This window comes from Gigantopelta aegis, chromosome 12, assembly GCF_016097555.1.
Source record: "Gigantopelta aegis isolate Gae_Host chromosome 12, Gae_host_genome, whole genome shotgun sequence".
Classification (NCBI taxonomy): domain Eukaryota; kingdom Metazoa; phylum Mollusca; class Gastropoda; order Neomphalida; family Peltospiridae; genus Gigantopelta; species Gigantopelta aegis.
The window spans coordinates 46,192,842-46,220,506 of record NC_054710.1 but is presented as its reverse complement, the minus strand read 5'-3'; the positions used below and the strand labels follow the sequence as shown (position 1 = coordinate 46,220,506).

General features: G+C 36.3%; 1 protein-coding gene across 1 annotated transcript in view; it reads left to right on the top strand.

The window, feature by feature from the left end:
* LOC121386106 overlaps positions 1-27,665 on the top strand; it is a 170,565-nt gene that overhangs the window by 122,596 nt on the left and 20,304 nt on the right. The window contains exons 4-9 of the mRNA XM_041516903.1: positions 5,326-5,613; positions 6,584-6,862; positions 17,678-17,793; positions 19,378-19,531; positions 20,259-20,370; positions 22,771-22,946. Of these exons, the coding sequence (XP_041372837.1) occupies positions 5,326-5,613; positions 6,584-6,862; positions 17,678-17,793; positions 19,378-19,531; positions 20,259-20,370; positions 22,771-22,946 (1,125 nt within the window). The remainder of the gene's footprint in view (positions 1-5,325; positions 5,614-6,583; positions 6,863-17,677; positions 17,794-19,377; positions 19,532-20,258; positions 20,371-22,770; positions 22,947-27,665) is intronic.

Genomic DNA, 27,665 nt, shown 5'->3' with positions numbered 1-27,665 from the left:
ACTTTACATCCACCCATCTTTGTGACTAGTCATCTATCCATGAACTATACATCCACCCATCTTTGTGACTAGTCATCTATCCATGAACTTTACATCCACCCATCTTTGTGACTAGTCATCTATCCATGAACTATACATCCACCCATCTTTGTGACTAGTCATCTATCCATGAACTTTACATCCACCCATCTTTGTGACTAGTCATCTATCCATGAACTTTACATCCACCCATCTTTGTGACTAGTCATCTATCCATGAACTTTACATCCACCCATCTTTGTGACTAGTCATCTATCCATGAACTATACATCCACCCATCTTTGTGACTAGTCATCTATCCATGAACTTTACATCCACCCATCTTTGTGACTAGTCATCTATCCATGAACTTTACATCCACCCATCTTTGTGACTAGTCATCTATCCATGAACTTTACATCCACCCATCTTTGTGACTAGTCATCTATCCATGAACTATACATCCACCCATCTTTGTGACTAGTCATCTATCCATGAACTTTACATCCACCCATCTTTGTGACTAGTCATCTATCCATGAACTTTACATCCACCCATCTTTGTGACTAGTCATCTATCCATGAACTTTACATCCACCCATCTTTGTGACTAGTCATCTATCCATGAACTATACATCCACCCATCTTTGTGACTAGTCATCTATCCATGAACTTTACATCCACCCATCTTTGTGACTAGTCATCTATCCATGAACTTTACATCCACCCATCTTTGTGACTAGTCATCTATCCATTTGTTTATTTAACCATCCAGTGATGCATGCATACATCTGTTCATCTACCCATCTACCCATCCATCCATCCATCCGTTGACCGGCCTCGGTGGCATCGTGGTTAGGCCATCGGTCAACAGGCTGGTAGGTACTGGGTTCGGATCCCAGTCGAGGCATGGGATTTTTACCCACTTGATGCAGTCCTTTAGACAGAGAGTAGTCTTGGAATCCCCGAGATCTGCCACTCTGTATTTTTGTTCTGTATAACAATTTTTTGCTTTAATTATAATTTATATGGCTGGCTTGCCAGACGAGTTATCTGGAGCATGAAGCTATTACAGTGGTCTGTATTCTGACAATAGAGTTAAAGTAAATCCACACCTAGCAGGTATACACAAGTTCGTTACAGACACTGTAACTCTCACTTGTACTGACATTATTATTACAGGACATGCATTCATCAGGGCTTCTAGAATTTTTATAAAATCCACTAGCCATGGGATCAGTAATTTTAAAACTTTACTAGCCATGATTAAAAATTCACTACCCCTACTTCACTTTAAGTTAATAAAATTTACTAAATAATGGTAATAATCAGATATGTCACCTGAACAGAGAGATAGAGCTTAAACACACTAACATTGGGAGGTTGGGTTGGGGGCAGGATATTCATATTTACACAACAGACTTAACTGTAACATTTGACCAAAAGATTTCACTAGCCATCGGGCATTGCAATAATAGATATTTACTAGCCCAACATTGAATATCACTAGCTATGGGAGTGGGGCTACCATAATCTAGAAGCCCTGCTTATATTGGCCTTAGTGGTGTTGTGGTTAAGTTATTGGACTTAGGCTGGTAAGTACTGGGTTCAAACCCCACTACCAGCTTCAGATCAGAGCATATTTTAATAGTTCAATCGGACTTCTCTTTCACTCACAACTAATACCTGTTTTGTACAGACAGTGGTCCCATTCTCTGGTTACGTTTTTTCTCATTATGACCAGTGCCCCATGACTGGAATATCAAAGGTCATGGTATGTGCTGTCCTGTCTAAGGGAAATTTTATATAAAAGATCCCTTACTGCTAAAATGGTAAATGTAGCAGGTTTCCTCTGAGGACTATTACTAAATGACCAAATGTTTGACATCCAATAGCTGATGGTTTGTTAATGGATTTACTCTATTGGTGTCATAAACAAAAATAAACACTTTTTCTGTGACCTGCATCTCGGGTGAGCACTCTACCCACTGATTTAAATTCTCCTGATTTTACTAGACTAGGCCCGTAGTTTTTAAAGCTATCTTAATGTTGTGATATTGTAAAACAATCATGCATCCGATTTGACTAGTCTGGGCACAGATTTTTAAGGCTATCTTAGCGTTGTGATATTGTAAAACAATCATGCTCCCGATTTGACTAGTCTGGGCACAGATTTTTAAGGCTATCTTAGCATTGTGATATTGTAAAACAACCATGCTCCCGATTTTACAAGACCGGGCCCATAGTTTTTAAAGCTATCTTAACGTTGTGATATTGTAAAACAACCATGCTCCCGATTTTACAAGACCGGGCCCATAGTTTTTAAGGCTATCTTAGCATTGTGATATTGTAAAATAAACCATGCTCCTGATTTTACTAGACCGGGCCCATAGTTTTTAAAGCTATCTTAACGTTGTGATATTGTAAAACAACCATGCTCCCGATTTTACAAGACCGGGCCCATAGTTTTTAAAGCTATCTTAACGTTGTGATATTGTAAAACAACCATGCTCCTGATTTTACTAGACTAGGCCCATAGTTTTTAAAGCTATCTTAGCATTGTGATATTGTAAAACAACCATGCTCCCGATTTTACTAGACTGAGCCCAGATTTTTTAAAGCTATCTTAGTGCTACAATATCGTAAAACCATTGTAGGCTATAAAGAGTAATTGTAGTGATGTCATAACTTACTATGGTTTTACAATATGGTAGCGCTAAGATAGATTAAACAATCTGTAGCCATGATTGTCTGATGATTTCCATGAATGTATAATGGTGCTTTATGTATACACATGATTTACACATACAAACGTCTTGTGACAAACGTCTTGTGTTGTGTGAGTGCTATTTGTAGAGCTACATGTGTTTGTGGTTTGTATCTTTAAAACTATCAGTCTTGTTATAATGGATGTCTTCATACTACACTCTGGTGTTGTAGCAATCTTTGGAGATTAAAAATGTCTGTCCGATCTGTGGAACAGATGTCTGGGAAATCAGGGACAGATTTGGCAATTTGAAATGAACAGTGGGGCTAAAAATTGTTACAAAAATTAAAAAAACCCGTTAATGTATTGAGCCCAGTTATACGAAGCGAGGGCTTCAGATTACACTAATTTGGGTTTGAAAGGCTTTTTGTCTGTTCTGAGCACACCAAGGTCTTTTTGTACAGCAATTTTAATAACAACCCGTAAAAATTTGTACATATTCAAAAATGCATTTCAAGTTATTTTAATCTAAACTGTGGGGGTGGGGGTGGGGGGGGAACGTAGCCCAGTGGTTAAGTGCTTGCTTGATATGTGCAGTCGGTTTAGGATCGATCCCCATTGACTGGTATATCAAAGGCTGTGGTATGTACTACTCTGTCTGTGGAACGGTGCATATAAAAGATCCTTTGCTGCTAATTGAAAAGAGTAGCCCATGAAGTAGTGACTGCGGGTTTCCTCTCTCTATATCTGTGTGGTCCTTAACCATATGTCTAACGTCATATAACCATACTGGGATTGATCCCATTGGGCTATTTCTCGTTCTAGCCAGTGCACCACGACTGGTATATCAAAGGCCATGGTATGTACTACTCTGTCTGTGGGATGGTGCATATAAAAGATTCCTTGCTGCTAATCGAAAAGAGTAACCCATGAAGTGGCAACAGCGGGTTTCCTCTCTCAATATCTGTGTGCTCCTTAACCATATGTCTAACGTCATATAACTGTAAATAAAATTTGTTGAGTGTGTCGTTAAATAAAACATTTCCTTGATGCATGGTTGGTTTGGGATCGATCCTTGTTGGTGGGCCCATTGGGCTATTTCTCATCCCATCCAGTACACCACGACTGGTATATCAAAGTCCTTGGTATGTGCTATCCTGTCTGTGGGATAGTGCATATAAAAGATCCCTTGCTATTAATGAAAAAAAATGTGGCTGGTTTTCTCTCTTAAGACTATATGTAAAAATTACAAAATGTTTGACATCCAATAGCCGATGATTAATAAATCAATGTGCTCTAGTGGTGTCATTAAACAAAACAAACTTCTTACTCTAGTAGTGGATTCAATTGTGTCTGAAAAATCAGTTGTTCCCGTATTTGTTTCCACCAGTATATATTATGTGGGAGCTGGGAGGCTCCCTGTGTAATTACTATTTGAAACTAGTCGATATTCTCTATGGCTACTTGGTTTAAATTAAAATATATTTTTAGTAAGTATGAGTATATTTTGAAAAAAGTATCCCCCCATGATCAATTTTGGAACAGCCCTTACATGATGTATTTCCTGGGAACTGAATTCACCTTCAGATGTAGGATTATCTTTTTGATTCCTAAAACATGGCTGCATTTGTGTGTTGGCATTTGTGTAGCCAGATAAACCGTTTCACTTGCGATACCGACAAGTGGCACTGAAAGGGCAACATGATGCTAATGTGTGTGGATATAAAGAGTTAATCTTCATATTTATCCAGGTTAAATACATCCACTCTTATATCCACCAACTGATCTCTGCAAGACGCTGCCTGGCAGACGCTGATTCTGTGCCAAATGTAATACAAGACAAGTTGACAGGAAAATAGTATAAAATATATCTCAGTGGGCTGCATTATACAAAATTTACCGTCTCAGTGGCCGTAGTGGTTAAGCCACTGGACTAATGGCTGGTAGGTACTGGGTTCAGACCCCAGTACCGGCTCCCACCCAGAGCGAGTTTAATGGGTAGATGTAAGGCCTCGCTAACACTAACCCTTTGCCCTGCAGAGACAGACCAGATAGCTCAAGTGTGTGCCCAGGACAGTTATGCTTGAACCTTTATTGAATATAAGCATGAAAATAAGTTTAAACAAAATCAACTAACATATTAGTGACATAAAATTTAGCTGGCTCAGCATTATCACACATTAAAAAGACAAGTGTAAGTTGTAGGATTGGTTAAAAGAATACTTTTGATATATTTTGAAGTTGCAAAGCTTACAGACATTTAAATTAAATTATTTTGTATCATGTTTATGTCCTGAGTGAAATTATTTTCCATTGTCACAAGCTTTAGCAAGTAACAATATAAATTATTTCACGAGGGAGATAAACATGATAGGAAATGGTAGCGAGTTTAATATCCTATTTATTACCCTTTGTTGATTTCAATTTATATCACTGAACTCGTTTGATTAACATTCCGGTAAGGTTGTAGTGCGGCAGTCGAATGACGTCATCGTATGTTAAGAACCCACTCAACATTCTAATGGGATGTATCACTTTGATATGTACCAAGATATTTTTAACCATATAGGTAATAATGTTTCATATTTTTGTGTTTTTTAGGAGGTCCACTAATAATGAATTCCCCGCAGAACATAACGACGATGAAAGGAGAGCTTGTGACAATTGTGTGCAATGCACTGGCATATCCTAGCAACATCACGTACCACTGGTTCAAGAAGGGCTTGGACGTGAGGAAACTGAAAGGGTTCGAGGTTGGCCGGATTCTGATCCAGTCGGACGGGAGTCTGCGCATCACCACGGTTATCAAGGACGACATGGCCTGGTACATGTGTCGCCCTAGCAATGGCTACGGGGAAGACGAGGCGTCGGCCTTTCTTAATGTCACATGTAAGTAGGTCAAGGTCAATATTTTACATGTAACTTTTTTATCAGTTTTCCTAGCAATGGGTACAGGAAAAATGAGGTCAATGTTTCTTAATATCATGTGTAAGTAGGTCAAGGTCAATACTTTACATATACTGGGTACCTTTTTATCAATGTCACATATAAATAGGTCAAGGTCAACATTTTACAAGTGCCTTTTTTGTCAGTGTCACATGTAAGTAGGTCAAGGTTGATCTTTTTACATGGTTTTACATTTTTATTTGGTTATCCATCCATCCATCCATTCATGTATCCATCCATCCATGTATTCATCCATCCATCCATCCATCCATCCATCCATCCATCCATCCATCCATGTATCCATCCATATTTCTGCCCATCCATCCATCCATCCATCCATCCATCCATCCATCCATCCATCTATTCATCCATCCATCCATCCATCCATCTATTCATCCATCCATCCATCCATCCATGTATCCATCTATTCATCCATATTTGTGCCCATCCATATCTTTCTGTCCATCTTTCCATATGTCCATCCGTCTGTCTGTCCACCCACATATCTACCCATCCATTTATCCATCCATCACAAAAACACCCACCACCCATCTATCACCAACCCATTCCACCCACCCAGTCCAGTTCAGTCAATATATTAATATTTTTATTCCAGATAAGCCGAAGGTTGTCGACATGCCCAGCACATTGACGTTGGCCAGAGGGTTGATGGGGCACATCGACTGCCGTGTGGATGCCAACCTCTAGTAACCAGCACCCTGTGTATAAAGGACAGTTGATATATTAATATATTTTATCCCAGATAAGCCGAAGGTTGTCGACATGCCCAGCACATTGATGTGGGCCAGAGGGTATTGATAGGGTGCATGTACTGCTATGTGGACACTAACCCTGTAGTAACCAGCACCCTGTGTATAAAGGACAGTTGATATATTAATATCTTTTATTCCAGATAAGCCGACAGTTGTCGACATGCCCAGCACATTGACGTGGGCAAGAGGGTTGACGGGGCGCATCGAATGCCACGTGGACGCCAACCCTCCGGTGACCAGCACCCTGTGGATAAAGGACAGTCGGAACCTGGCAAACACGAGCCGTATCGAGGTGCTGGGTAACGGCACGCTGTTCCTGTCTGACGTACGCGAGTCTGATAGTGGTAGCTACAGCTGTATACCGACGAGTCGTATCGGTACCGGGGAGGCGTCGCCTTCTGTCCAGGTCGTTGTCAGAGGTAAGCAGAGACATGGGGGGTGGTGGAGGGCGGGGGGGGGGGGGGGAGGCATAGACTTCTCACTTGTCACTTTGTCATTCGTGTTCAAACATTTACATTACAAAAATCACATAAACTTTTCACTTGTCACCATGTCATTTGTGTTCAAACATTTACATAATAAAAATCACATAGACTTGTCACTGTATCATTTGTGTTCAAACATTTACATTATAAAAATCACATAGACTTGTCACTGTATCATTTGTGTTCAAACATTTACGTACTAAGACACTAAGCTTATAAACTATCTTGTAAACTCTTGAAACTAGAAGGTTCAAAACAAACAAAATAAATAAATAAAATCTCTTGTTTGTAACTGATCTTAAGAAACAACAACACATACAGAAAAACAAACAAAAACTTGTTACCTAATAATTCTTTGAATTATCATTCTATTTTGCATGATCGTTTTCAAGTACAATGTACTTGTATAAAAAATAAGTACAAAAAAGTGGACTCAGGAAAATACAGATTTGGGTTTTTAAATTTTATTATATTCATTATTGTTCATACCAGAAAAACTTAAATATTATCCAAAAGAATCCTGATCTGTATGAAATCTATTCCACAAATTGCCTGCACACTGTAAGATGAATTGGAACAACAAAACCATTACCATAATTTAAAAAATATGTGTGTTTCATACTTAAAAAAATCGTTAAAAAAAAAAAAATTCAAATAAAACCGAGAAACTATAATTGGCCAAGTTTTTCCGAATCTAGTTTGCAGGGATCATGGTTTAAACAATTTCAGGGTTGCTACATAAAATTACAGTAGATCGGGAAACTGGAAACATACATATTTTTTTATGAGGCCTTATCGTAATTAAAATATCAGGGGCCTAATTCACTAAACTCTCGCAACTTTGCGATCTCGCAGTGCAGTGCTAAAAGACTTGCAAAGAGGATACTTTGTTGTCTAAGAGAGCTTTGTGAATTAGGCCCCAGATCTCTGCACAAAGTGAAGTCAAACTCATTCCAGAAATGTCATTAATTTTTTCTTTAATATAGACAGCATTAATCTAATACTTCAGTGTGTTAATTAAGACATTTATAAGTGAAAGTAGCATGCTGCATAATATGGCATTATGGAATGGCATCCAGCATTATGTTTACATTTGCATCTCTGTGTTTATTCGGGCCCAGTGGTAAAGCGCTCGCTTGATGTGCGGTCGGTTTAGGATCGATCCCCATCGGTGGGCCCATTGGGCTATTTCTCATTCCAACCAGTGCACCACGACTGGTATATCAAAGGCTGTGGTATATGCTATCCTGTCTGTGGGATGGTGCATATAAAAGATCCCTTTCTGCATTAGGAATAATGTAGCAGGTTTCCTCTGATGACTACTTGTCAGAATTACCAAATGTTTGGCATCCAACAGCCGATGATTAATTAATCAATGTGCTCCAGTGGTGTTGTTAAACAAGACAAACTTTACTATGTGTTTTTAGCATGCACTTATATGCCCTTATGCACAGATATGGCAATACATACCACAACCTTTGACATATTAGTCATGGATCACTGGTTGGGACCCCAACTAATCATTTGTGGAACAGCCCTAACAAGACTGACATTTGAACTTAGAATAATTACATAACAGCCCTAACAAGACTGACATTTGAACTTAGAATAATTACATAACAGGCTGCACAAACTAAATTTGTGTTTAGTTCCTGACTGGTAGATGCAATAATGCTTGCTAGACTGAGTATCAGTGTTCTGTGTTTGTGTAGATGTGTAGATGAAATTGCTTGGTAGTCAGACTTACTTGAATGAAGCGTTTTGCTTGGTGTCTAGTGTATTTAAGTATAAACATGGCATCATCACAGTTGTGTTTGACACATTTGAGTTTTATCTTGATATCTGTAAAGAATATAGTATCAACAATCATCCTACACAATATAATTATGCACGGATTAAAATAATCTAGTAATTGACTTGATTAAAGGATGATCATACATGTAATTGTATTACATGTGTGTGTTTTTTTCTTGTGAGGTTTTTTGTACATATTTTTCCAAGTATATTCAATGTGTTATTGTAATACTTAATTTAATTGGTGAATCATTCTCTTTAGATCACAAGAAATGTAACTTGATTCCATTGAAAACTATGAGCATGAGTGTGTTCTTTTTTCTCCTTCTTTTCTTTTTTTAACTATTACTATCTGAGTCATTTTTTTTCTGCATTATCTCTAGCCAGTAGCAGACTAACATTTCTGTTGTAAAAGATAGACTTGGAATTGATGTTACAGTTCTTAATTTTTCACTATTTATGTAAATAAATGTTATATATATTTGGTACAATGCATCTCAACTTTGATAATGCAACTTGACTGTGAACTCTGTGCGTTCTCTGGTACATCTGTTGTAGCTTGTGGTGTTCACTGTGATTATTATTACATTTAAATGATAAGATTTATCCAAAATCAATCAGGGTTTGACTAATTATTCCTTCATTCAGAGGGTGATATATATCTGATATCTATCAGGGTTTGACTAATTATTCCTTCATTCAGAGGGTGATATATATCTGATATCTATCAGGGTTTGACTAATTATTCCTTCATTCAGAGGGTGATATATATCTGATATCTATCAGGGTTTGATTAATTATTCCTTCATTCAGAGGGTGATATATATCTGATATCTATCAGGGTTTGACTAATTATTCCTTCATTCAGAGGGTGATATATATCTGATATCTATCAGGGTTTGACTAATTATTCCTGTATTCAGAGGGTGAGATATATCTGATATCTATCAGGGTTTGACTAATTATTCCTTCATTCAGAGGGTGAGATATATCTGAAATCTGTCAGGGTTTGACTAATTATTCCTTCATTCAGAGGGTGAGATATATCTGATATCTAGCGGGGTTTGACTAATTATTCCTTCATTCAGAGAGTGAAATATATCTGATATCTATCGGGGTTTGACTAATTATTCCTTCATTCAGAGGGTGAGATATATCTGAAATCTGTCAGGGTTTGACTAATTATTCCTTCATTCAGAGAGTGAAATATATCTGATATCTATCAGGGTTTGACTAATTATTCCTTCATTCAGAGGGTGAGATATATCTGAAATCTGTCAGGGTTTGACTAATTATTCCTTCATTCAGAGGGTGATATATATCTGATATCTATCAGGGTTTGACTAATTATTCCTTCATTCAGAGGGTGATATATATCTGATATCTATCAGGGTTTGACTAATTATTCCTGTATTCAGAGGGTGAGATATATCTGATATCTATCAGGGTTTGACTAATTATTCCTTCATTCAGAGGGTGAGATATATCTGAAATCTGTCAGGGTTTGACTAATTATTCCTTCATTCAGAGGGTGAGATATATCTGATATCTAGCGGGGTTTGACTAATTATTCCTTCATTCAGAGAGTGAAATATATCTGATATCTATCGGGGTTTGACTAATTATTCCTTCATTCAGAGGGTGAGATATATCTGAAATCTGTCAGGGTTTGACTAATTATTCCTTCATTCAGAGAGTGAAATATATCTGATATCTATCAGGGTTTGACTAATTATTCCTTCATTCAGAGGGTGAGATATATCTGAAATCTGTCAGGGTTTGACTAATTATTCCTTCATTCAGAGGGTGAAATATATCTGATATCTGTCGGGGGTTTGACTAATTATTCCTTCATTCAGAGGGTGAGATATATCTGATATCTAGCGGGGTTTGACTAATTATTCCTTCATTCAGAGGGTGAGATATATCTGAAATCTGTCAGGGTTTGACTAATTATTCCTTCATTCAGAGAGTGAAATATATCTGATATCTATCAGGGTTTGACTAATTATTCCTTCATTCAGAGGGTGAGATATATCTGAAATCTGTCAGGGTTTGACTAATTATTCCTTCATTCAGAGGGTGAAATATATCTGATATCTGTCGGGGTTTGACTAATTATTCCTTCAATCAGAGGGTGAGATATATCTGATATCTAGCGGGGTTTGACTAATTATTCCTTCATTCAGAGAGTGAAATATATCTGATATCTGTCGGGGTTTGATTAATTATTCCTTCATTCAGAGGGTGAGATATATCTGAAATCTGTCAGGGTTTGACTAATTATTCCTTCATTCAGAGAGTGAGATATATCTGATATCTGTCGGGGTTTGACTAATTATTCCTTCAGATGGTGAGATATATCTGAAATCAATCGGGGTTTGACTAATTATTCCTTCATTCAGAGGGTGAGATATATCTGATATCTGTCAGGGTTTGACTAATTATTCCTTCATTCAGAGGGTGAGATATATCTGATATCTAGCAGGGTTTGACTAATTATTCCTTCATTCAGAGAGTGAAATATATTTGATATCTGTCGGGGTTTGACTAATTATTCCTTCATTCAGAGAGTGAGATATATCTGATATCTGTCAGGGTTTGACTAATTATTCCTTCATTCAGAGGGTGAGATATATCTGATATCTGTCAGGGTTTGACTAATTATTCCTTCATTCAGAGGGTGAGATATATCTGATATCTGTCGGGGTTTGACTAATTATTCCTTCAGATGGTGAGATATATCTGAAATCAATCGGGGTTTGACTAATTATTCCTTCATTCAGAGGGTGAGATATATCTGATACAAAGACAGGTTTTAGAAGTTCTGTTATTGAAAGTTGTACAGTTTGTCTTGGTGAAATAACAAAATATTTAATATTATACAATATATCATTTCAACAAGAATTCTATGATTTTGCTATATAGATATTCCAAGTGACAGGATTGTAGGTGTCATGGAAATCAATACACATGGGCCTACTAGGACGACTCTGTAAACAGTAACATTGTCAAGTGAAAGGGCTCATTTCATTTATTTTTTGTGTTATGTGAATTTCAGGATAAATAAAATATCTATTTACTGTCTTAAAATATTGAATTTACCCTGCTCATATTGAATGGCAAATTCCTCTTGGCAGAGCCTCATAGTATTTCCCATTCTAACCTCTGCAGGATACCTAATGTGAAAATGTGAAAATCGATTATAACTGATAATGGATGATAAAATTATATGTACATAGAAATAGTTAGATGGATGGTACAATATTTGAATTGCTTCTTAAATTGCAGCCAAAAGTCAAACCATTTGTTCAGACTTGAAATAACAAGGAGAGCCCATAGCCTGCATTTCACAAAAGATGCAGCTTAGTGTTGAGTGTGGGGTTCATTGAAGTTTGTTTCTTTACAGGGGCCGGGTTATTTTGAAAAAGTGGACCTCCCTAATAGAGCATTCCTCATTAACCTACACAGTATCATAAGTGACAACTGTGTATATGTTCTTTCTAGCATACATATTTGTAACTACTGTTAATTTTATATTACAGGCGTGTGTGCAGGGGTAGGGTTTGTAGGGGTCGAAAAAAAACAAAACCTGCTCATGCAACTTTTTTTTTAATACATGTATATTTTGGGGGGAAACATGACTCAACCTGCCTATAAACTTCGCTCACCAAAATTTAGACCTCCCTGCAAAAGTTCCAGCAGAAGTGCCTCTATTATTTATATTTAATTAAAAAACAAACAACCATAGGTTTAACAATATATTGAGGTGTAAGTTGTCAAATAAACCCACCTTTCCTTTTACATTATAATAAATTAGGTTTTAAAATTCAACTGTGGTCATGTAGCTTAAACGTTGTCCAAGGGAGATAACCCCAACACAACATGTATTGTAGCAACACATCTACAGAATAAAGCTTTTGTATTCTGGTTATAAATACCTTTGGATTTGCATGTAGCTAGGATGTGTAGTTTGTCATTAATAGGGGGAGGGATGTAGCCCAGTGGTACAACACTCACATGATGCGCGGTCGGTGTGGGATCAATCACTGTCGGTGAGCCCTTTGGGCTATTTCTCGTTCCATCCAGTGCATCACGGCTGTGGTATGTACAACTCTATTTGTGAGATGGTGCATGTAAAAAATCCCTTGATGCTAATCGAAAAGAGTAGCCCATGAAATATCTGTGTGGTCCTTAACCATATGTCCGACATCATATAACTGTAAATAAAATGTGTTGAGTGCGTTGTTAAATAAAACATTTCTTTCTTTTGTAATTAATAGACCCTTTGTCATTAATAGACTGGTGGCAATGATGCAGTAAACTCAACTACATGTAAATGAATAGGTACAGTACATGACCTAACAATAAAGTCCATGGTTGGTTTATTAAAGTGTACTTACCTCCCCTGAACACACACATACCACTGCAATTATCCAGCTACTCCCAGGACTCTCAGGACATAACCCAGTGGTAAAGTACTCATTTAGTGTGTGGTCGATCTAGGATTGATCCCCATCAGTGGGCCCACTGGGCTATTTCTTGTTCTAGCCCGTGCTCCACAACTGGTGTAACAAAGGCCGTTAATCAGAAAGAGTAGCTCAATGAGTGGCTTCAGCACAGTTTCCTTCTCGTTATCTGTGTAATTATAATGTGTCGAGTGTGGTGTTAAAACAGTCCTTCATTTCTTCCTTCCCATGTGCTTTGTCCACATGTAATTGGTGATATAGGCTGGATACCTTTTAATACAGTGCATGACATAACAATAAAGTCACCTATCAGGCCATAGTTGGTTTCCGAAAGTGTACACGTGTCTGAACAAATACACAATTACAGCTGTAATTACTTAGCTACTATTTGGTTTGTTGAAATATTTCTACACTTTACTCTGGTCACACAGATAATCAGTGAAATAGGCTGGAATCCTTCTTGTTAAATATTTACGTGTAGAGTATTTCATTGTTGCTTGGCATACTGTGTAATGTATATTGTCTGATTTAAATATATGTAACCAGGTCTGTTAAGACCACTTGGGATCTATGAGCAGGTGACTGTCATATAAGGTTAAAATGTATGCAGATAAAGGGTTTTAGCTAAGTGTCCTGTTTTTTGGCATAGAAGATGGTCTTTACAGAAATGTAAACATTGTAATAAAGGGACATTTCTGCAGCATTCATTATAGACAGATGGTCATTATGAAAGTTATTCTTTATATAAAAGATTAGAATAGTGTGTACCACAGACACTATAAGACAGTTTGCCATTGATGAATATATATTAAGAACTTTTATAATCTTTGCCTTTTCTTCTGCTTACCTTTGTTTCGAAATCCATTTTCTCTTGTCTTAATGCAATCTTTATCTGAACAGTCATGCCTGGTAAGATTTCTTTGTCTGTCTTTTAGCTTTTTATTCGTTTTTATCATGCTACTCACTTACAAACTGCCATTCTCTTTACAAGTGTACCACATACAGCACGTGACCTAACAATAAAGTCAACTAGTAATTCATAGTTGGTTTATCAAAGTGTGTAGTTACCTCCCCTGAACACACAAATATAGCTGTAATTACCTGCCCTGAACACACAAATACAGCTGTAATTACCCAGCTACACCCATTTGGTTCCACAAACTATGTCTACTCTTTACTTTGGTCCAAAAGACAATCAGTGAAATCGACTGTAAACCTTCTAGACAACCATGTGTGCCTAGATGACTTTATTGTTGGTTCGTGTACTGTATCTACTGTAAATTGTCGATTTATTTCATCATAATATTAATGCATAGATCTAATTATTATTTTTAATTGCCATATATTCCATAATGTTGCCGTGTATAGTCACAGTAAGTGTAAAGACTGAATAATAGAAATGAACATCCTTTACAGTTTTTAGTATTAATATTATATCTTATAATTATATCGTAAAAACTAGACAATTTACAGTATTTAATGGCTTTAATCATGCCTCTGAACTTATGTCTTGACTAAGTATATGTCTTTATTTGTTTTGTTTTTTAAAGGTTAAAACAAAAATCAATTTTGTTTACATGTACCAGCATGCTTATGCTTCATAACATTCTTATGTATTTAAAAAGAAAAGAAATGGTCGATAACAGTGAATACAGTTTTCATCTTTATAATGCTCAATATGTAATTGAATTTATATTTTAACAAGTATATTACAACAGCATTATTGTTCTTAAAATTAATTTTGATATGTAATTTCTTATTGGCATCTTTGATTCCTGTCAGTAGACCTATTGGGCTATTTCTTGTTCCAGCCAGTGCACCACGACTGGCATATCAAAGGCCTGTCTGTGGGATTGTGTATATAAATGATCCCTTGCTACTAATGGAAACATGTAGCAGTTTCCTCTCTTAAGACTATATGTCAAGATTACCAAATGTCAAATAGCAGATGATTAATAAATCAATGTGCTCTAGTGGTGTTGTTAAACAAAACTTCTTTTTTTCTTATTGTCTTCTATTCAGATAGGCTTTTATAGACACCACCCATATTCAGACTCATAGACATTCATAAACAGGTCTTATTTTCAAACTATTACAGACTTTAATTGACAGCACCTGTATTCAAATTTTCACAGAAGGTTCTCTGTGGTTCTTAACCATATGTCCGATGTCATATAACTGTAGTTGAAATTTAAATCAAACGTTTCTTTCTTTCTTTCTTTCTTTCTTTCTTCGTAACATGGCACAAGACAAATATGAGGTTATTTCTGTGATGACACCTACTCATTTGTTACTATTAGTTTCGACATGTACCACAACATCCTACAACCTCTTGGGGGCCAGCATAGTTTCTTTAAAAATCAGGATTATAGTTTTCCAAGACACTTAAAATATAAATAGGGAGGTCCACTTTAATTTTTTTAAAGTTTCACACTTTTTAATGGCCTGCAATTGCACTTGTATGCATATTTTTTAATTTATCTATTTAAAAAAAAAAAAAAATCTTTTTACTCTGTTTCATTTATTGCTTTAACCACTTTCATTTTTTTGTAGGAACAAATTTGCTTTTTTGTGCTGTTTTAAGTTATTTGGGAGAACAGTATAAAGCCAGCTGGCTGATTTAACAGGGTTGACCGTATACTTCATGTTAAAATTTAATTACATGTATTCACAAGTGTATGTATTATAGATATTTCTTGTTTCACAGGTGAAGTATTTCCCCCCCCCCCCCCCCCCACTGTTTCTCAACCAGTATATTGCAGTTAATGTACAGTATGCGACCCAACAATAAAGACAACCAACACTCCATAGTTGGTTTGTCAAAATATGTGATTACCTCCCCTGAACAACAAATACAGCTTTAATTACTAGGGCCTCCACGAGTCCAGATATTGGACTCGAGTACTTGAGGGTCAAACTCAACCCGGACTCAAGTATCTGACACTTACACTAGATGATAATGAGACTAAGGAATAAAGTAAAATAGCATTATGCCATCTTAATTCCAGCGCTGAACATGGATGCCAAATCATGCTACTGTACATGTATTGCATTCCACACATTCGACATTTGTTTCCCCTATAGTTCTTATTGCCCTATAATGTAACTGGTAATACGCATATGGCAAAATAAAAATATAATTCAATGAAAGTGCTCTTCCTTGCACGGGTACTCAAGTCCTGTGAATGGACTCGAGCCTTGCTAGACTCGACCCGTGCCCAAGTACTCGAGTACTTGTGGAGACCCTATGAATTATCCAAGACACTGAGATGGTTTGTTCACACACAATTAGTGATGTACTTAGGCTGGAGACCGGTAGATACAGTATATGACCTGTCAAAGTCAACCAAGAGTCCATAGTTGGTTTATCAAGTTTGTAATTACCTCCCCTGAACACACAGAATCGGTGAAATAGGCTGGAAACCTTTTAAACAACCACCTATGTCTAGATGACTTTATTGTTGGTTTTCATACTGTATTGAGTCTTTTTTATCTTCATTTTTTAAATATTAATTTCCTAGTTTCATAAATAAATTTATTTCACAGGCCTGCTGGAACTGGGGGTGATGGACTGTTCCCCGTCACTTGAATGCAAAAGTTTACCTTTTTTGTCCTACTCTATAGAAATAAAGATAAAACATGTGACTTCTGCCTCTCCCCAACTAGACACTAACCCCCTCCCCCCCCCCCCACAAGACTAAACCCCCATTAGAGACTGTGCCCCTCCCTACTCCAGATATAAATTTTCCTATTTTATTTTTTGGGTTTGCATTTTCAAGAGCAAAACTGGTTGAGAAACATTTTGCTATGGAGACTACTTTGAGTTGGCTGTCATTGTAATATATTTACATCTAGTGGCACTGACAAATTACATATTTGATGTATAAATATTTTGATAATTACGTTCTAATACAAATTAATAACGGTGCATTGCATTATTTAATGGCTTAAAATTATGATAAAATCACAATAATATTCCTAATTCCATCAGACATGGGACCATGTTAAAAAGGTCTGGATAAATTGTTGTAGTTACACACTCAAATAGACCACACTCAGATTCAATTTCAGTGTGTTTTAGCAAGCCCAAAAAAACTGGAGGTTCTGTGCCCATCCCAACCTCCCCCAAATCAAGAACAAAAATGTAAGTTTTTTTTCTTTTCCTACTCTATAAATAAAGATACAAATATGGCTTGTGCCCCCCTACTAGAGGCTGTGACCCTTCCCCCTCCTACACATTGTACCCACCAATTCCAGATATTATTCCTATAAATAATCATATTCATATACAGTACTTACCTTTGTGTATTTTTGTGCTGGGGTGTCGTTCGTTCGTTCGTTTGTTCGTTCATTTATTCCTAAGGAGCTTGGTTTCAGGCCTTAGCAAGAAACTGAGTTTCAAACAGAAGTGCTGTACAATGTTTTTATACTCGATGCATATTTTTAAACGTGAGTAAGATACTAATCTCGGGTGTTTTTGTTTCAGATCCACCAATCTTCAAGTATCACCCGAACTCTTCATATGAGAGACAAGTCGGAGAATCAGTGTTAATGCCATGTTTCGCCGAGGGCAACCCACAGCCTCAAATATTATGGGAACATGTACGCATTCCATGTTTTTGCTTTTTAAGTCATCAGGAATTAATATTACAGAAATAAAAATATTTTAGAAATTTTGCTAATGATATATATATATATATGATAATAAGATGATGATATATATATATATATATATATATATATGATATATAAGATGATGATATATATATATATATATATATATATATATATATATATATATATATATATATATATGATAATAAGATGATGATATATATATATATATATGATAATAAGATTATATATACATGTATATATGATAATAAGATGATGATGATATATATATATATATATATGATAATAAGATTATATATACATGTATATATGATAATAGATGATGATGATGATATATATATATATATATATATATATATATATATATGATAATAAGATGATATATATATATATATATATATATATATATATATATATATATATATATATATATATATATATATATATATATATATATATATATATATATATATATATATATATCATGATAATAAGATGATGATATATATATATATATATATATATATATATATATATATATATATATATCTGATAATAAGATGATGATATATATATATATATATATATATGATAATAAGATGATATATATATATATATATGATAATAAGATGATGATGACCTTATTGAGGACAAGGGGCAGGACGTAGCCCAGTGGTAGAGTGTTCGCTTGATGCGTGGTCAGTCTGGGATCGATCCATGTCAGTAGGCCCATTGGGCTATTTCTTGTTCTAGCCAGTGCATCACAACTGGTATATCAAAGACCATGGCATGTGCTATCCTGTCTGTGGTTAGGTGCATAAAAGATCCCTTGCTACTAATGAAAAAATGTAGCGGGTTTCCTCTTTGAGACTATATGTCAAAATTACCAAATGTTTGACATCCAATAGCTGATGATTAATAAATCAATCTGCTCTAGTGGTGTCATTAAACAAAACAATCTTTATCTTTTTATTGAGGACAAAGTCATGGTTTTCATTAAAAAATACATATATACATATATATATATACTTATATACATATATACATATATATACATATATATACATATATACATATATACATATATATATATATATACATACATACACACATGTATATACTGAAAGAAACTAATTTTATTTATTTGTGCAAATTATATGGTTCTATACATGTATGTCCCGTATAAACATCAATAATTAAATCTCTCTTTGTTGGGGAACAGCATATCTAATATTGGTACTTGGTATTATTGAGTGCTATTGTTTAAGAACCAAAAAATAATTAAAAATACAATATGATCTTTCTTGTATTTTTGTTCATTCATTCATGCATTCATTTATTCATTCATCCATTCATCACTCCCTCCCACCATTCATTCATTCATCCATCCATCCATTCACATATCCATCCATCCATTCACATATCCATCCATCCATCCATCCATCCATCCATCCACCTACCCATCCATCCATCCATCCATCCATCCATCCACCCATCCACCCATCCATCCATCCATCCATCCATTCATCTATTCACTGCATCTTTTTTCAGAATGGTGTGTTACTAAAGGAAAGCTCTCGTATCCATATCATTGGAGGAAACCTGTCCATTTCTGACCTGTCGAAAGAGGATCATGGGAAATACGAATGCATTGCCAATAACAAGGTTGCCGCCATTGTTGCCCCGACGGCCCTCAGAATAATGGGTGAGTGTCGCCGTCAGTGTATCTCTCTTCAGTTGCTTCTCATCAGGATATACATTGTGTATCCTGCGACCACTGTTTTTATCAGCCGATTATGATGACCAAATAATGCAAAGTCATAAACGTATATACTAGCAGGATATGACTTTTTGACATCACACGCATAGCTACATTACAAAATCACTCACTTGACCTCTAGCACTAAGATAGCTTTAAAAAGATGTCCCGTGATGTTTATCAGCAGGACATACATTGGTTATTATGCTTCCCATGTCATTGTTCTATCCTATCTGGACATATCCATATTTTTCAGGAAGGACAATCAATTCTCAACAAGGGCAATCAGTTTCTGGTTGGAGTTTCATCCCAATTGTCCCATCTGCCTTTTGTGTTCAGCTCTCAGTGTGGTTGTCCATCTGTCTGTCTGTCCCTATTCATTCTGTCTGTCACTGGTGATTTTATTTCCTCTCTCTACATCTTCCATGGCTAGTAGAGTTATGGGCCTTTGATATTTTGTTTCCCATTCTTAGTGTAGTGCAGTCTAGCATGAATTAAAATTTGACTACTGGTATATGTTTTTATCTAGCAGTTTTGTTCATTCAACATAGTTAATAATTTTGCAGTAGTATTTATTCTACTTCAGTTGATACTTTGTGACTACTGAATTGTTTTATCTAGCTGTAGTATTTATTCTACATCAGTTAATATTCTGTCTTTTTTTTCTTTTCAGGCACCAGTCCCCATGCTCCAAACAACATCACAGTTATTCCTGGTTTATTTTCCGCCAAAGTGTCCTGGGAACCAGCCTATGATGGCGGCACTGCACAGAATTATCTCTTATGGTAACTTTGTGAACTCTTGTTAGTCCCCTACTGGTCCAAGTGGAACTAAGCTTAAAAAAATAATTTAAAGGGACTATCCTGAATTTTTTGTCCTAACAAGACTTCATTTGTATCCCCCCCCCCCCCCCCCCCCCCAAACAAAATAAACACATCAAGCTTTTTTCGTTTTTAAAAACATCTTACCTTAACATCATTTCAAATATAAATCATTATACGGATAATGCATTTTGGAATGTCCTTTGGATAAATCAGTTCAAATTTTGGTTGGTTATTGGAAGAAATAATAAACTGGCATGTGCAAAATTAGACATAAAGTTGATATTGAGATCTACAAAACATTAGGATATCCAGAAATACATTGGCTACAGAGATATTGATATTTTAAGCAAGAAAGCATACATGTAAGTAAATTGTAATTTTAATAATACAAAAATATTTTATTTGCTGGAAACCTTTTAAAATCAGGTCAGTCTCTTTAATGATTGTGTAAAACACTTTTAAACTAGGGCCAAGTAGTAGAGGATACTCCCCGATGTTGTCATGCCACTGGCATTCTGCTAGTTAACGAGTCTACTGCTGCCAAATATTGTCACAAATGAAAAGAATGATGATGAATGATAAAAAGACTACCACCCTTGTGTCTTGTGATATCGCTGGCACTATAATTTGTGTTTAGATCTCCTGTAGGTTTAGAACTGAAACATACACAGTGACGCAAGAAAAAACAAGCAGTATCTCCTAGGAGAATATCACAGGAGATATCACAGATTATACTGCCAGCGATTTCTCCTAGGAGAATATCACAGGAGATATCACAGATTATACTGCCAGCGATTTCTCCTAGGAGAATATCACAGGAGATATCACAAATTATACTGCCAGCAGTATCTCCTAGAAGAATATCACAGGAGATATCACAGATTATACTGCCAGCGATATCTCCTAGGAGAATATCACAGGAGATATCACAGATTATACTGCCAGCGATTTCTCCTAGGAGAATATCACAGGAGATATCACAGATTATACTGCCAGCAGTATCTCCTAGGAGAATATCACAGGAGATATCACAGATTATACTGCCAGCAGTATCTCCTAGGAGAATATCACAGGAGATATCACAGATTATACTGCCAGTGATATCTCCTACAAAAACCTTTAATGGATGTGTATAAAAGTCTATTTTTAAGAGATATTCAGTTTTGAGAGGTTATGTTCTGTACTGATATTTAAAAACGGTTTTGAGGGAATTCCTGTTTACAGAGGGTACATTCCTTTGAGGGGTTTTCAATTTAAAGGGACATTCCTCAGTTTGCTGCATTGTAAGATGTTTCCGACTAATAAAATATTTCTACGATTAAACTTACACATTAAATATATTTTCTTGTTTAGAATATCAGTGTCTGTATATTCAATGTGTTTCTGGTCGTCTTAAGCCCAAACTGGATTTTGTCTTCAAATAATTTCGTACGTACGAAATTTTGTAATTTTTGGAAATAAAATGAAATTTAATCTAGTACAAATATTAGAACAATCAGAAACACGTTTAATATACAGCCATTAATATTTCATGCAGAAAAATATGTTTGATATGTAGTTATGTAACCATCCTAAATCTAGAACAACAATAATAAGACCATCAACGAGGACGGAACGGCCACGAGTGAGCGTCAATCTCCCCTCAACCCTCAACAAGTGAATGTCGACAGGAGATGAAGGCTCCCTCATGGGCGCTCATCCACGCAGATTCGAAATTCATCCGGATGCCGTAATTACTACATATAATAAAACACAAACACCAATTGAAATAATAATATTTAGTACATAATTATCAAAACACAAAACATAACATATAATCGCAGTGTTCACTGTCGAATGTATTAAATAACAACTACAGTAAATTACGACCACCCCCGGCCCCAATTAACCTAACATTTACTCATACGCTTTTACCTACCGACCCAATCACGTTCCCAGCGGAAGACCCCGAACACTCGTCGCTAACCGCTTTTATTTGTCTCTCACTGCAGTGCAGCCGTCTCCCATTGGCTGGAGATCACTGCCCTCGCAATGCACGTGCGACCGTATAATGCACATAATGAAATGCATTGCAGCCAGTAAAAATAACCCAGACTTTCCACTAGTCTATTTCATTACAGACAGTAATAGACTTTCCACTGGTCTGTTAGTTACAATCGTTAAAAAGTCTTTGTTAGTCTATAACATCTTAAAAAATGCAGCAAACTCATGAATATCCCTTTAATATGTCTTGCTGTTAAAAAGGCTCTCTTACTTGGAAACAATTACAATGGCAACAAAGGACAATAATTTTAATTTTGATCTTCTTAAGTCTTTTATTTTAATTTCTCTCTTGATAAATACCAGTATGCTTGTTTGCAGGTTTCGCGTGGTGGACAGTAAGGATAACAACTGGAACACCATCGGAGTACCGGTGGGACACACGACCTTCACCTTGTATGCTCTAATGGCCGACACAACGTATGAGTTCATGGTTCAGTCTCGTAACAGTGTCGGTGATAGCTTGAGAAGTAATCGAGTCCAGGCAAAGACTTTAGGTGAAAATATATTACATACCTTTCTTGTGATTGGTTTATATAAGCAGTGACCTTCACCCTGACCTAAGTGAAAGTGACATATTTGCTGCTTTGTGATTGGTTAGTGGAGCAGTAACCTGGTTGATGCTTGACCTAATTAAAAGTGACCGATTAAATTTTAGCACGGATGATAAACTGGTTAAGTGTTTTACACTACATTTTATAATTTGAATTATTTTGGAAAATGAAAGCTGATGTGTTAAAAATTTAATTGTGAAAAAAAGAGGATTTTAATAAATTAGCACACAAAATAAAAATATTATGTTTATAGGTATAATTAAAACCATTTTCCCCTGTTTGTTTTTAGATCCTTACTTTAGGTGATGAGAGCCTGAAGAATAAGAAAATGCTATCCTATATAATTATCTTAAGTCAATGTCCATAACAACAATTTGTCATGATATTATTTTCATACCCATTGTATTATTTCATTATTGGCAGAGTTACTGCCCTTGAATGTTCCTTTCCAATTTATGGTTGTGGCAGCCCTTGTATGTTTCACTAACCGGTCTCGGTGGCACAATGGTTAAACCATTGAACTACAGGCTGGTAGGTCCAGGGTTCATAGCCCGGTACCGGCTCCCACCCAGAGCAAGTTTTAATGACTCAGTGGGTAGATGTAAGACCACTACACCCCCTTCTCCCTCACTAACCACTAACCAACTAACAAGTAACCCACTGTCCTGGACAGACATCCCAGATAGCTGATGTGTGTGCCCATGTGCTTGAACCGTAATTGGATATAAGCACGAAAATAAGTTGAAATGAAACCGAAATTAAATTTTTAATAAACTAAATTTAATATATAGTGTATGCAATTGTCATTATGGATAATTTGGGATGTATACGTTATATTTTTATAATTTTAAATTAAATTATTACGTAAATTAAATTAAATATTTTAGAACTTTTAGTTATTGAAATAGTACCATTTAATGTGTATGTTGCCCTTTATGTTTAAAATGGGAATCTTGCATGGGTTGAGGACTTTAAAATGTCAAGCTCCTAGAGAGAGGAATTTGTTGTTCTGTGTTGTTGCTATGGGACAGAAAATGCTTCTAAATCTTTACTTTTCCCTCTTTTAACCCTGATTTTTGCTCCGGCAATTACGTTTTTAGAAATAGCTTGATTCATAGATTTAGAAGGTCTAGCATGGGTATCAGAAATCGTGCAAACCTTGAACATGGATATTGTTGGCTGAAATCAACAACCAATAGGATCCCTCGATATACTTCTTCTGTTATCTCTTCTGAGTCTCTCTACCAATAGGATTCCTTGATACATCCTTGCCCTGAACATGGATATTGTTGGCTTCTTTTGATTTTGTCAGTAGTGAGCCCAGATCTATTTGCCTGACTATAACTGAAATGTGTCAATGTTAATGATTTATTTCAAATGGTAGATTGCCTGACTATAACTGAAATGTGTCAGTGTTAATGATTTATTTCAAATGGTAGATTGCCTGACTATAACTGAAATGTGTCAGTGTTAATGATTTATTTCAAATGGTAGATTGCCTGACTATAACTGAAATGTGTCAGTGTTAATGATTTATTTCAAATGGTAGATTGCCTGACTATAACTGAAATGTGTCAATGTTAATGATTTATTTCAAATGGGTAGATGTAATAATCATATTACTTTTCTTATTTGGTGGTTCTTCGAATAACTTAAAACGTTTTTCTTCTTGTAGACATTTTACATTTCAGCTTTGTTTCCCATACTGATTATTACTTTGTAGACGAGTTGTAAAAATGTTTTTATTTTAATGTTAAATATTAATCAGTAATTATTAGCAAATGTTTCTCTTCAAAATTACAATTAGGGCCAGTGTACAATTGTTAGTATTTTCACAAATGGAACAATATATATATATAAATGTTTTTGCTACATTGACCCCATCCTAGAATAGATAAATAATGTTGATTTTACAATGGCTACCCCTACAATGAGATAACTCTCATTTAATGTTTTTTTATACGTCATTTTGTCACATGCTTGCTGCCGCTTACATTACAGGGCTATGATACATGAAGGGAAAACAAAAGTCGAATGTGTGGAATGCAATACAATGTCACATTCAGCGCTGGAATTAAGATGCATAATGCTATTTTACTTTATTCCTTAATCTTATCATCATCTAGTGTAAGTGTCGGGTACTCGGGTCCGGGTCGAGTTTGACCCTCGAGTAATCAAGTTCAATATTTTACTTTATTCCTGTGTCTCATCATCATCTAGTGTAAGTGTCGGGTACTCGGGTCCGGGTCGAGTTTGACCCTCGAGTAATCAAGTTCAATATTTTACTTTATTCCTGTGTCTCATCATCATCTAGTGTAAGTGTCGGGTACTCGGGTCCGGGTCGAGTTTGACCCTCGAGTAATCAAGTTCAATATTTTACTTTATTCCTGTGTCTCATCATCATCTAGTGTAAGTGTCGGGTACTCGGGTCCGGGTCGAGTTTGACCCTCGAGTAATCAAGTTCAATATTTTACTTTATTCCTTAATCTTATCATCATCTAGTGTAAGTGTCGGGTACTCGGGTCCGGGTCGAGTTTGACCCTCGAGTAATCAAGTTCAATATTTTACTTTATTCCTTTGTCTCATCATCATCTAGTGTAAGTGTCGGGTACTCGGGTCCGGGTCGAGTTTGACCCTCGAGTAATCAAGTTCAATATTTTACTTTATTCCTGTGTCTCATCATCATCTAGTGTAAGTGTCGGGTACTCGGGTCCGGGTCGAGTTTGACCCTCGAGTAATCAAGTTCAATATTTTACTTTATTCCTGTGTCTCATCATCATCTAGTGTAAGTATCGGGTACTCGGGTCCGGGTCGAGTTTGACCCTCGAGTAATCAAGTTCAATATTTTACTTTATTCCTGTGTCTCATCATCATCTAGTGTAAGTGTCGGGTACTCGGGTCCGGGTCGAGTTTGACCCTCGAGTAATCAAGTTCAATATTTTACTTTATTCCTTTGTCTCATCATAATCTAGTGTAAGTGTCGGGTACTCAGATCCGGGTTGAGTTTGACCCTCGAGTAATCAAGTTCAATATTTTACTTTATTCCTTTGTCTCATCATCATCTAGTGTAAGTTTCGGGTACTCGGGTCCGGGTCGAGTTTGACCCTCGAGTAATCAAGTTCAATATTTTACTTTATTCCTTAATCTTATCATCATCTAGTGTAAGTGTCGGGTACTCGGGTCCGGGTCGAGTTTGACCCTCGAGTAATCAAGTTCAATATTTTACTTTATTCCTTTGTCTCATCATCATCTAGTGTAAGTGTCGGGTACTCGGGTCCGGGTCGAGTTTGACCCTCGAGTAATCAAGTTCAATATTTTACTTTATTCCTGTGTCTCATCATCATCTAGTGTAAGTGTCGGGTACTCGGGTCCGGGTCGAGTTTGACCCTCGAGTAATCAAGTTCAATATTTTACTTTATTCCTGTGTCTCATCATCATCTAGTGTAAGTATCGGGTACTCGGGTCCGGGTCGAGTTTGACCCTCGAGTAATCAAGTTCAATATTTTACTTTATTCCTGTGTCTCATCATCATCTAGTGTAAGTGTCGGGTACTCGGGTCCGGGTCGAGTTTGACCCTCGAGTAATCAAGTTCAATATTTTACTTTATTCCTTAATCTTATCATCATCTAGTGTAAGTGTCGGGTACTCGGGTCCGGGTCGAGTTTGACCCTCGAGTAATCAAGTTCAATATTTTACTTTATTCCTTTGTCTCATCATCATCTAGTGTAAGTGTCGGGTACTCGGGTCTGGGTCGAGTTTGACCCTCGAGTAATCAAGTTCAATATTTTACTTTATTCCTGTGTCTCATCATCATCTAGTGTAAGTGTCGGGTACTCGGGTCCGGGTCGAATTTGACCCTCGAGTAATCAAGTTCAATATTTTACTTTATTCCTTTGTCTCATCATAATCTAGTGTAAGTGTCGGGTACTCAGATCCGGGTTGAGTTTGACCCTCGAGTAATCAAGTTCAATATTTTACTTTATTCCTTTGTCTCATCATCATCTAGTGTAAGTTTCGGGTACTCGGGTCCGGGTCGAGTTTGACCCTCGAGTAATCAAGTTCAATATTTTACTTTATTCCTTAATCTTATCATCATCTAGTGTAAGTGTCGGGTACTCGGGTCCGGGTCGAGTTTGACCCTCGAGTAATCAAGCCCAATATTTTGGACTTGTGGAGGCCCTATAACAGTCTTTAGCCCATTCCTCCCCCACCCACCCCCATCTCCCACCTTCAGTATATGGTTTGTTTGCTTGTGAAAATGTTGATTATTGTCATTGGCCCCTAATGTGTATTTAATTATAAAAAAAATTTCAACATGCTCATCACTTTGCCACAACAGGTTGAGTACTCAATGTTGATTATTATCATTGGCCCCTAATGTGCATATTTAATTAAATAAAAAAAGTTGACATGCTCATCACTTTGCCACAAAAGGTTGAGTACTCAGTGTTGATTGTGTATGGCCCCTAATGTGCATATTTAATTAGAATTTTTTTTTCGACATGCTCATCACTTTAACACAAAAGGTTGAGTACTTAGTGTTTATTGTGTATGGCCCCTAATGTGCATATTTAATTAGAATTTTTTTTTCAACATGCTCATAACTTTGCAACGAATGGTTGAGTACTGAGTGTTGATTATTGTGTTAACCTTGTAGTAAAT